The sequence below is a fragment of the Equus quagga genome, chromosome 10 (assembly GCF_021613505.1).
Source record: "Equus quagga isolate Etosha38 chromosome 10, UCLA_HA_Equagga_1.0, whole genome shotgun sequence".
Taxonomy (NCBI): Eukaryota; Metazoa; Chordata; class Mammalia; order Perissodactyla; family Equidae; genus Equus; species Equus quagga.
In genome coordinates, this window is record NC_060276.1 from 28,476,532 (window position 1) to 28,489,184 (window position 12,653).

Here is a 12,653-nt window from a genome sequence, read left to right on the forward strand (position 1 = left end):
TGCCTAATTTCTTGCAGCTTCACCGTACACATAAGCATGTTGAAGTTTCAGAAAAGTCTTGTTGGAAAGCAGACCCCTAAACTTTGTGTAATGCAATTAATTGGACTGCAGGTCCTTTTTTCAGGCAACAGGCCTATGAGTATCTCTCTGAACACACGTTAGGGGATGCTGATTAGTGTCACCTTATTTTCCTGCTGAATCTCAGAGAGGCTGAGTGACTTACCCAAGGTCACAGAGCTAATTGACAGCAAGGATTCCAGAGTTTTCCAGTTCTTGGGTGGTGCTTTCCGTTACACCACCAAGCCTTTCCAATGGCAGCCCCACTGGCAACTCCCTTGGCGGGGTTCGTCACTGCCAGCGGCCTTCCGGAGACCAGACTGTTGGGGATTGGAATGAGACGCCTGAGTTGGTAAATTACTGCATGTGAAAGCAATAGAGCTAATTCCTCCCCTCTGAAGAATGCAGCACAAACTCCCCTCCCCTTTCGCTTTTTCTTCTGAGCCCTGATAAGGATGTGTGTGCTTACTAGGAAACTAAAGAAAGCCCAAACAGCCTGAGGAGCCTTGAAAGCTCACATTCCTCGTTGCTGCCCTGGTAGTTATTATAGATAGAGAAAACTTTCAATTATCTGCATGTGCAGAGGGCAGCAGCCCTGTAGATAATCCAAACCAATCGGCAATAATTGAAGAACACACACAATGCACATAATATACATGCACACACCTGCACGCTTGTATGCACCCCTTGCAAAACCCTTTGGTGTCCAATTTTCTCATGCCTTTTGCACAAGCAGCTTCTTTGCCCAGCAGCCCTTTCTTTTTTCTGATTCCCAGCCCTCTCCTTTTCTCATAAATTCCTTTCCCAAGGAAGTCTTCCCTGACTGCACCAACCGATCGCACTCACTCCTAGGGTCTGCATCCTTTCAGCACACAGGCTGGGCAGTAGCAACTCCCACATGGATTTCCAAGGGTCCTGAAGTGTTTTTCACATGTGGAAGCTTGGCTCCCCAGCTGGATTGCAATGCCTTCAGCCATCAGGGTGTTGTCAGGGGGGTACCAAGTGCTTACGTTGGCTAAATAACTGCGGCGCATGAATGAACTTCTTAGGGCCAAGAAAGAGGTGTGTGCTAATAGTTGAAATTAAGAAACAAGTAAATACCTGGTGGGTTGGGCCTGAATAAGAGGCTGCCCAAAGACCACAAGCTGTGGTCCAGGCTTCTGCTTTCACTAGAAACTTAGACACTTTGTTACTGAGTTATTAAGAAGAGAACAAACAAAATGAATGGTTCTCTGGGCACTGGGGGCCAGGCTAAGATCTTCAGGGCACCTGGGATCACAGTCCTCGTTCATCACAAAGGCCCTGTTTCCTCTTCTGTCTTCTCTTCCTCCATCACACTCTGCCTCACTTTCATTTCTAACTTCCAGGAAAGAAGAAATCCAAATTTAAAGTCTTCAAGAGCTTTTTTGTCAAGAAAAAGAAAAAAGAGCCTAGAAGTGCCCAGGGAGGGAAGAGGCTGAAACCAAGCTTGTCCAGCAGCAATATTGAGGTCTGTTCTCTGAAGCCAGTTCAGGAAAGCCGAGAAACTGAGCCCAGGTAAGCTCAGGTGGGGTGGAGGCGGGTGAGGACAGGACAGGAGGTGGAGAGCTGGATCCAGGTCCCCCCTTGGCAGCCAAATCACCGCTGGGCCTTTGGTCCCAGGAACTCTTGGGCTCCCTGCCTGTGGGGGCTGGGTCTGCAGCCATGTCCCAGGGGGCCTTTCTCTGTGCTCATATGTATGCTTATTGTCTGGGCTGCACAAGTCAGTGGGTTGGAGCATGGCACATGCACAGCTCATTCCCCAAGAGCACTGGGTGAGAGGGTGCAGGTAGATAAGGGAACCCCTTCCCTGTTACAGTGACAATAGCTGGAGACGTGGGGCAGACCCCTAGTAAGGAGCTGGAGGCCTCTATTTCTTAAGGTAAGGATAGCCTACCTCGTTCAGGAAGCTTGGTCTGGTTTGCTTGCCTGGCCCTCAGACTGCAGATCTGTGATGACTAGGCAAGGGGAGCTGGAGCTTGTAATGTGTAATTGAAATCCCATCACTGTGATAATGTAAAAACAAACAGCAAGCAAAGAACGCAAATCCATTTCTCCCTCCATCCCAGGAGACTGGGAGAAACGCTGCAACTGGTCACCGAAGGTGTGGGGAAGACTGTTTCTCAGCCACCACTGCCACCCTTATTCACATTTTCATCTGTGTTGGCCCAACTTCCACACCCTATTGTGGAAAATCTGAACACCCGCTAACCCCAGCTGTTCCTGGATCAATCAGATCCCCCTCTACGGGTTTCCACTTGGGCCTGTTCTCGGGTCTTCAACTCCAGACTTCTCTGGACTCCCCACAGAGCTCGCCTGTGCTGCTGCCCATTGCCTCAAGGCTTGGCTTGGTGGTAAGGGACAGTTAGCGAACACATTCTACTGCCCCTAACAGTTATCACGGAGGGCTCCTTCAGAAGGACCTTAATGAGTGCACCGAATGTGAGGAACTTCTGACAACTTTGCTAGTGGAGGAGATGGTTTTGGACAGACGGGCTTGTTTCATACCTCACAAATCATACCATTAGAGACCATTGCATTATAGCTCTAAGTAAGACTAAGACTGGCCCTGCCAAAAGCCCAAGGGTGGGGTCGGGGAGGGGCGTTTGGGTTTACTCTGCGTTGTCTCTACCAATTGGCAAGGGCTGTCTCTACTGAAGTCCTACATTTCCCCTTCTGACTTGTCCCTCCCCCTCCAGAATGGTCCATGTAGTCTGACACTTTCTCCATACTAAGAGGGTGTGTGCGCGTGCACCTCTCTGAGAGATGGGGGATGAGGGAGGGAGGGAGGAGGAGAGAGTTCTGTGTCAGTGCATGAACTAGTTCACATACAGGAAAGGGTATTTTTCTAAGGACCCAAGATAGATCTTTTTTGTTTGCAAGGAACATAAATTAATTAAGAGTATAACTTAGGAGGCCTGAAGATCACCCCTGACTCCAGTCTCTTGCTTAATGTGCTAGCGGAGAAACCCTGGAGAATGTCACTCATACTTTTTACTTCTATCGAAGCAATCAATCATAACAAAACTTATAGGCAGCCCTCCCTGGCCTGCACAATAGGACCAGTATCTATTTCCAACACCATATTAAGCTGTATCTGATGGAACAAACAAATCCCATTCCTCCATTTGATTTTTGAATGGGTGCTGATGTAATGTGCTTTATTGCCCTTTATTAAGGCAGAGAGTAAATTTGGGGTTTGGGGTATATTTTCTTCTTTTTGCCTCCAGGGAACAGATCAATAAGCACTAGATATGGTCAGTGAACAAGAGATTGGGTTTCTGACAAACTTGGCCACAGCTGGTGCTAATGTAACCCTTTGATCAGGGAGATCCTGGCACTAGAGAGTCAATCCAACAGCTGCACTCTGGCTCGTGCACTCAGGGCCTAAGATTTCCTTGTGGTTTTTCTGCACAAAGCAGGGGAGACACGGTAGTCACTGATGTTACGCTGGTCCCAAGACTGATTTGAGCCAGCAGGACATAGAGACACAGTGAATGAAAGCGTATCTGTGTGCATAATGAGCGAATGTGTGTATTTAGAGATGTCTGGAAATGCTGCCCTCTCAATGTTGCATCGGTCATACATGCCCATTAAGTGTTTGTTTAGAGTCACGTTAATTTTCTGCTGGACTGCTATGTTAATAAAGCAGAGCATGTTGCCTTTAGCACCAAGGCCACCTGGGTAGCAGCGTTTTCTAGGAAAAAGGTGGGTAGGAGTTTAATACAAAGTGGCAGACGCCTGCTTCCTCTCCTCTCTTGCTGGCTCACAAGCCACCTTAGTGTGGGTGCCATTTTAATCCCCATGACACCCGATTGTCCTTGGAGTGTGTCACGATCAAGTATACCCGTGTGCATTTCCTGCAGCCGGACAGGCTCACGATAACAGGTGGCTGCTAGCCCTACAGTGCCCAAGTGGCCACTCTACTTACTCCTTAAAGATTGTTTTTTAAAGTGCCAACCTACATGTATTGTTTGGTAATAAAGGTAATAAATGCAAAAAAAAAGTATTTGAAATTTTAAAAAATTATTTTATCTAATTTTAAAATATTGTCATCCCTCCATAAAAGAAACCCTGTAACCATTAGCAGTCAATCCCCATTCTACCCTACCCCCACCCCAGCCCTAGGTGACCACTTATCTACTTCCTGCCTTTATAAATTTGCTTATTCTGGATATCATATAAACAGAATGATACAATATGTGGACTTTTGGGACTGGCTTGTTTCCCTTAGCATGTTTTCAAGGGTCATCCATGTTGTAGCATGAATCATTACTTTATTCCTTTATACTACTGAATAGTATTCCATTGAATGGATATGCCACATTTTATCTATTCATCAGTTGACAAATATTTGGGTTGTTTCCACCTTTTGGCTATTAAGTACAATGCTGCTATGAATATTTGTGTAGAAGTTTTTGGGAGGATATATGTTTTTATTTCTCTTGACTATATATCTAAGAGTAGAATTGCAAGTCATATGGTAATTTAATGTTTAATTTTTTGAGGAAATACCAGACTGTTTTCCAAAGTGGCTGCACCATTTTGCATTCCCACTAGCAGTGTATGGGGGTGCCAATTTCTCCACATCCTTGCCAACACTTGTTATTATCTGAATTTTTGTTTCTAGCCATTCTAGTGGGTATGAAGTGGTATCTCATTATGATTTGGATTTGTATTTCCCTGCTGACTAATGATGTTGAGCATCTTTTCATGTGTTTCTTGGTCATTTGTATATCTTCTTTGGAGAAATGTCTATTGAGATCCTTTGCCCATTTTTTAATTGAGTTATTTATCTTTTTATTATTGAATTGTATGTGTTTCTTATGTATTCTGGATAGAAGTCCCCTTATCAGATGTAAAATTTGCAAATATTTTCTCCCATTATGTGGGTTGTTTTTTCACTTCTTGCTAGTATCCTTTTAGACACAAAAGTTTTTAATTTTGATGAAATCTGTTTATCTCTTTTGTTGCTTAAGCTTTTGGTGTCATATCTAAGAATTCATTGCCAAATCAAGGTCATGAAGATATACCCCTATGTTTTCTTCTAAGAGTTTAAGCTGTTAAATTTAGGTCTTTGGTCCATTTTGAGTTAGTTTTTATATGTGGTGTGAGATGAGTCCAACTTCATTCTTTTGCATGTGACTGTCCAGTTGTCCCAGCATCATTTGTTGAAAAATCTATTCTTTCCCCATTGAATGGTCTTGGCACCCTTGTTGCAAATCAATTAACCATAGGTGGATGGATTTATTTCTGGATTCTCAGTTTTATTCCATTGATCTATATGTCTATCCTTATGCCAGTACTACTCTGTCTTGATTACTGTAGCTTTGTAGTAAGTTTTGAAATTGGCAAATGTGAGTCCACCAACTTTGTTCTTTTTCAAGGTTGTTTTGGATATTTGTGGTACCTTACATTTCACTATGAATTTTAAGATCAGTTTGTCCATTTCTGCAAAAAAAATTTTGTTAAGGCAGCTGGAATTTCAATAGAGATTATGTTAAATCTCTAGATCAATTTGTGGAGTACTGCCATCTCGACAAGATTATTCTTCCAAGCCATCAACGTAGGTTGTCCTTCCATTTATTTAGGTCTTCTTTAATTTCTTTCATCAGTGTTTTGTAGTTTTCAGAGTATAAGTTTTACATGCCTTTTGTTAAATTTTTTCCTAAGTTGTTCACTCTTTTTGATGCTATTGTAGATGGAAGTGTTTTCTTAATTTCATTCTTGGATTGTTCGTTGCAAGTATATAGAAATACAATCAATTTTTGTATGTTGATCTTGTATCCTGCAACCTTGCTGAACTTGCTTATTAGTTCTAGTAGTTTTTAATAGATTCCCTAGGAGTTTTATACACAAGATCAAGTCATCTGTGATAATTTCACTTCTTCCTGTCCAATATGGATGCCTTTTATTTCATTTTCTTACCTAATTTCCCTGGTTAGAACCCCCAGTACAATGTTGAATAGAAGTGATAAGAGCAGACATCCTTGTCTTGTTCCTGATCTGAGAGAGAAAGCATCCAGTCCCAGTCTTTCATCATTAAGTATGCTATTAGCTGTGGCTTTCTCACGGATGTCCTCTGTCAAGGTTGAATGTATCTAACATGAAAGGGGGTTGAATTTTACAGATACTTTTTCTGCATCTATTGAAATGACCATGTGGTTTTGTTTTTACTTTATTGATATGGTGTATTACACTAATTGGTTTTCATATATTAAAGTAACCTTGTGTACCTTGCAAATCCTACTTGGTCATAGTGTATAATTGACTTTATATGTTGCCGGCTTCAGATTGCTAGTATTTTATTGAGGATTTTTGCATCTATATTCATAAGAGATATTGGTCTGTAGTTTTCTTTTCTTCTGATATCTTTGGTTGACATTTTTAAAAGGTAAAATATATTCCTCCATCCCGAAAGGAGTCTTTTGTGCCTTTAGCCTTTCATTTGTTTCTAACTTTCCCCTGATTTGTTTTAACACATAATTGGCATCAACCTGCCTCCATTCCCAATCAGAAGGTATTTCTATCTAGAATTAGCAAGCTAAGGGGTAGGGGTTTGAAAATAGGGCAGATGTGTTGCAGAATTCTTGTGTGAAAGAGGAAAAGACCTGGGGAATAAAAGTCTCCAGCATCTGGGCAGATATTTGGTATTTAAAAACAAATCAAAATAATAACACTAGAGAGAAATTTCGATGTGAAAGATGTTTTATAACTCTCACCTTAATAATAGCAAGACTCATGGTGTTCCCTCCCATTATGCAGGGTTACTACTATTGAATAGTACATTTTAAATGGGTGAATTGTATGGTATGTAAACCATATCTCAATAAAACTATTAAATAAAAAAGATATGTGTTGATCATTTAAAAAATCAAAATTATACAGAAGTACATAAAGTAGACAATGAAAATCCCTCTCGTGTCCCTAGGACCATTCCTCAGAGGGAACAAACGCTAACAACTTGGTGGATATCCTTCTAGACTTTTTTCTGTGAACGTAAATTATATATGTATGCAATATATACATATATATTAAATGGGACCATACTACTCTTTATTTTTTTCACTTAATATCTCATGGACAACTTTCTATGTCAGCACAAATGCATCCTCGCCCTCCTTCTGAGGTGTCTATGGTAGGCCATATTCTGGATATACATGTGTCTTTGGTTCCTATGGCCCTTGGACTGCTTTTAAGAGACCTTTTCCTTCCTGTCCAGGCCCAAGAGAGGCATGGGGATCAAAGCCCTCTCCCATGACAGCATCTTCATATTGCAGCCTGAGCCTGAAAGATCAGCAAGCAAATTATACCCCTCTCCAGAGCCCCAGAGAGGCAGACCTCTGCAGGTAAGTGTGAACTCGAGCGTCAGCGCCTAACTGGACTATTTCTCTTTCATTCCCTACTTCTACCTTGCCAAAAAATGAGGAGGGAAGAATTTGACCTGCTTCTCAGTTGATTCTACCCCACAGGGCTGTTGTAAACATTGAATGAGAGAATGTAAAAGAGTATGATGTGCTTACCTGGTCCCCTGCGCAGTGTTGGCCGGTATGACCTGAGTCACTTCTCTTGACCCACCCCAAGAATGTTTTAAGTACTATGATGGTGACATTCCGCTGTTAATGTGCAGGCCTTCTAACCATGGTTTTTCTTTCTTCTACAGAGATCTCACGTTTCCAGAACTCTGCCTAGAACTGGGACTGGTAGTATGCGTGGAGCTGTTTCTAGAGCTGTGTTTGGAGTTATGCCCCAATATGTGCCCAGAAGTGGAATCTGGGTTGAAGGCTCCAACTTTACTGAGGTAATAGAGTGAAATCGTTCAAAGTATAGCAGCTGAGTCAGTCAGACTGACCTATGCTTGAATTCTCGCTCTGCTACTTACTGGCTTTGTGACCTTGGGCTAATTGCTTAACCTCTCTGAGCTTTTGTTTCCTCATCTACAATGGGTATAATATTAATATATACCTCAAAGGGTTGCTTGTGAGATTGAATAAAGACTCAGAGAGGTTAAAGAAATTGCTCAAGCTCACTCAGGTAGTAAGTGGTAGGCCTGGAAATCTTACTCAGATGTGCTGACCTCAAAACCCCTGATTTTTCCATTATTCCAGCTCCAAGATGTTCATCGTCTTTGTACCTGCCTCAACAGGGAGAAGGATACACCTGTAGTCTCCGTAAAATGCAGCATGTACATAGGGCAGTGTCTTACCTCCAGCTAATCATAACCATTGCTCGGTCAGACTTTTCTGGAGCTCTGATCTAGAAATGCTCCAGGACGAGCTGGAGATATTGCCAGGGAGTAACCCTTAGCACCTACCTTCCTCCTTCTCTCAGCTGTGGGTGGGATTATACCCAAAGATCTCTGTGTAACTGGAAAGGCCACCCAGGAGGAGACCCTTCTCCACTGGAGAGCTGATTGTTTGGAATTTGGCAAAAGGTGACTAGGGTTTATTTCTGACATGTCTGCTGAAGATCCCATATCTCTCGCTATGGTTTCTGTACCGTATATGGACGTTCTCCTGAGTACATTAGCCATGAAGGGTGGAGAAGCCAACACTGAGCTGGTCTCCAATGGCGCTGATCTTATGGTTGTAAAGCAGCCCCGCGGTCAGCGGACTGTTGCCCTCTTGCACTACAGCAGGGGACGCACTTCCGTGAACTTTCCAGTCTTCAGTTTTAAACATCAACACCAGCTTTCGCTTGTCTCCACAGCTACACTCCCTTGCCACCCAGCGGCAAAACTCTAGGTATACGTGACTGAACGCCACAGGGTTACTTCTCATATTTAGAAAGGGGAAACCTGTTTCCTGGACTCCTCCCTCTCTCCCTCCTCCCTTAGTCCCAGCAACAGAGAGACTCTTATAGCACAGATATTCCATTTTTTTTAAAAAAAAGATGATTTTTTGGTGAAAATTAAAGGGAAAGATTCCAGGGCCATTTCCTCTCACAGTGAAGGGGGTGGGGAAAGCCACAATAGCCCAAAGGCAAGTTTTCTTAAATGTCTTGTTTGGGCCTACACCTCACACCTTTGGTGTGCTCCCCTAGTCTCTCCCCTGGGAAACAGGCCTGAAGACAGCATAGGGTATTCCCAGAACCTGAGTCATCAACAACCAGATTGACCTTTGCCTGGGAAATTTCCCTTAAGTGCCATGGTAACAATCCTAAATGACAGGGTAGTTGATAGCAATAAGTCAAGGGTCCTGACACCCAGTGCTGCATTGAAGCTGGGGCAAGAATGGAATTGGCCAGTGGCTGGGTCCCTTGAAGGAGCACGATTCTTTTTTTTTTTAAATTTTTATTGAGATTATGATAGTTTACAACCTTGTGAAATTTCAGATGTACATTATTGTTTGTCAGTCATGTTGCAGGTATACCACTTCACCCTTTGTGCCCACCCCCCATCCCTGCTTTCCCCTGGTAACCACTAATCTGTTCTCTTTGTCTACATGTTTAACTTACACATATGAGTGGAGTCATACAGAGTTCGTCTTTCTCTGTCTGGCTTATTTCACTCAACATAATACCCTCAAGGTCTAACCATGTTGTTGTGAATGGGACGACTTTGTCCTTTTTTATGGCTGAGTAGTATTCCATTGTATATATATACATATCTTCTTTATCCAATCATCAGTTGATATGGGCACTTAGGTTGCTTCCACGTCTTGGCTATTGTGAATAATGCTGCAATGAACATAGGGGTGCGTGGGACTTTTGGAATTGCTGATTTCAAGTTCTTTGGATAGATACCCAGTAGTGGGATGGCTGGGTCATATGGTAGTTCTATTTTCAATTTTTTGAGACACCTCCGTACTGTTTTCCATAGTGGCTATACAGTTTGCATTCCCACCAGCAGTGGATGAGGGTTCCTTTTTCTCCACAACCTCTCCAACATTTGTTACTTTTTGTTTTGGTTATTTTTGCCATTCTAATGGGTGTAAGGTGATATCTTAGTGTAGTTTTGTTTTTTGTGTGTGTTTTTTAAAGATTTTATTTTTCCTTTTTCTCTCAAAGCCCCCGGTACATAGTTGTGTATTTTTAGTTGTGGGTTCTTCCAGTTGTGCTATGTGGGACGCCACCTCAGCATGGCCTGATGAGTGGTGCCATGTCCCTGCCCAGGATCCGAACCAGCGAAACCATGGGCTGCCAAAGCGGAGCGCGCGAACTTAACCACTTGGCTATGAGGCCGGCCTCCTCTTTCTGATTCCTTAAGGTGAAGTGTTAGGTTATTGATTTGAGATCTTTCTTCTTTGTTAACATAGGCATGTACAGCTATAAATTTTTGAGGACTGCATTTGCTGTATCACATAATCTTTGTTACGTTGTGTTTTAGTTTTCATTCACATCAAAGTATTTTCTAACTTTCATGTGATTTCTTTTTTGATCCATTGGTTCCTTAAGGGTGTGTTGTTTAATTTCTACCTATTTGTGAGTTTTCCAATTTTCCTTTTGCTACTGGTTTCTAGTTTCATTCCGTTGTGGTTAGAGAAGATACTTTGTATGATTTCAGTCTTTTTAAATTTATTAAGACTTATTTTGTGGCCTAACATATGGTCTATCCAGGAGAATGCTCCAGATGTACTTCAGTAGCATATGTATTATGTACTTGTTGGATGGAATGTTCTGTATATATATGTTAGGTTTACTTTGTTTATAGTATTATTTCAAGTCCCCTATTTCCTTATTAATCTTCTGTATAGTTGCTTGTTCATTATTAAAACTGGGATGCTGAAGTCTCTAACTATTATTGTAGAATTGTCTATTTCTCCCTTCGATTCTGTCAATTTTTGCTTCATGTATTTAGGGTTGGGTCTGTTGTTTGGTGTGTGTTTATGATTGTTCTATCTTCCTGCTGGATTGACTCTTTTATCAATGTGTAATGTCCATCTTTGTCTCCTAGAAAAATTTTGACTTAACATCTATTTTGTTTGCTGTTAGTATAGCCACCTCAGCTCTCTTTCATCTACTATTTGCTTGGAATATCTTTTATCATCCTTTCACTTTCAACCTATTTGTGTCTTTGGATATAAAGTGAGTCTCTTGTAGACAGCATATAAATGGCTCATGTTTTTTAAATCAATCTTGCCAGTTCCTACCTTTTGATTGGAGAGTTTACTTCATTTACACTCATAGTAATTGCTAATAAGGAAGGACTTACTTCTGCCATTCTGCTCTTTTTTCCCCTATGTATCTTATATCGTTTTTGTTCCTCAGTTCTTCCATTACTACCTTCCTTTGGATTTAATTGACTTTTTTTTTAGTGTACTGTTTTCATTTCCTTCTCATTTCCTTCTCTCTATATTTTAAAACTATTTTCTCAGTGGTTATCTTGGGGATTACAATTAAGAAAATTAGTTAACATTTTAAGACATGTAGTTTTGTCTTTCTATTAATTTGAATAGGCTATGTATTTTATAGGTTAATTAATAGAGTTAAATTATAGTCAACATTTCCAAGCATCAGTTTAAATATTTGTCGTGTTTGAATATAATAAACTCTCTATTAGTAAATTCAAGAGTTGAGTCAGGTTGCTGTAGGTTAAATAGCAGGCTGGCAGGCAGAAAGTCTAGTCTTTGGTGGTACAGTCAAACCCCTACCACCCCCAAGTATGAGATTTCCCTAGATATTTCTGCCATGCTTCCTGGTTTGTTAGTTCATTGTGCTGAACACATGAGGGGCAGGTGGCAGCAACAGCAGCAATAGCAGCAGCAGCATCCCAAGAAGCAACTGTAATCACCATCCCAACCAGATGTGCTGGCCTGGATGCTTCTCTGAGCTTCTCATAAATTATGACCCCCAACTCTTATATCCCCAAAGGCCTTACCACAAACCCAGCTCCTACTGCCTTCTCACTGAGCATCAACTAGGGAGCTAGGCAGAAGACTAAATTATCTAAATAGAGAAGTCAGCAGACACACAGATCAATGGAACAGAATTGTGAGCCCAGAAATAAACCCACACATCTATAGGCAGCTAATTTTTGACAAAGGCTCCAAGAACATACAATGGAGAAAGGAAAGTCTCTTCAATAAATGGTGTTGGGAAAACGAGACAGCCATATGCAAAAGAATGAAAGTAGACTATTATCTTACGCCATACACAAAAATTAATTCAAAATGGATTAAAGACTTGAATGTAAGACCTGCAACCATAAAACTCCTAGAAGAAAACGTGGACAGTATGGTCTTCAACATTGGTCTTAGCAGTATCTTTTTAAATACCATGTCTCCCCAGGCAAGGGAAACAAAAGAAAAAATAAACAAATGAGACTACATCAAACTAAAAAGCTTCTGCAAGGCAAAGGAAATCATCAGCAAAACGAAACGGAAAGACAACCTAACGATTGGGAGAAGATATTTGCAAGTCATATATCTGATAAAGGGGTCAATAAAAGATGACTAAATCTTTACCCCTTCAGAGGAGTCTTTCCAAGTTTGCTGTTTTATTCTTTCTTCTCTGAGCTGCTACCTCCTACTGGTGGCAGGGGGAAACACATGTTATCCCAGGAAATCTTTTACCCTAGGCTTATTTTCTCCTCTAAATCCCCTGGGACAGAATAGGAAGGCCTGTCTTAAACCCTTGTC

The 12,653-nt window shown here is 41.5% G+C and overlaps 1 protein-coding gene across 1 annotated transcript in view; it reads left to right on the forward strand.

Annotated features, from left to right (window-relative positions):
* KIAA1210 (KIAA1210 ortholog) overlaps positions 1-12,653 on the forward strand; it is a 61,940-nt gene that overhangs the window by 23,789 nt on the left and 25,498 nt on the right. The window contains exons 3-5 of the mRNA XM_046673780.1: positions 1,425-1,593; positions 7,298-7,424; positions 7,739-7,876. Coding sequence (XP_046529736.1) covers positions 1,425-1,593; positions 7,298-7,424; positions 7,739-7,876 — 434 coding nt within the window. The remainder of the gene's footprint in view (positions 1-1,424; positions 1,594-7,297; positions 7,425-7,738; positions 7,877-12,653) is intronic.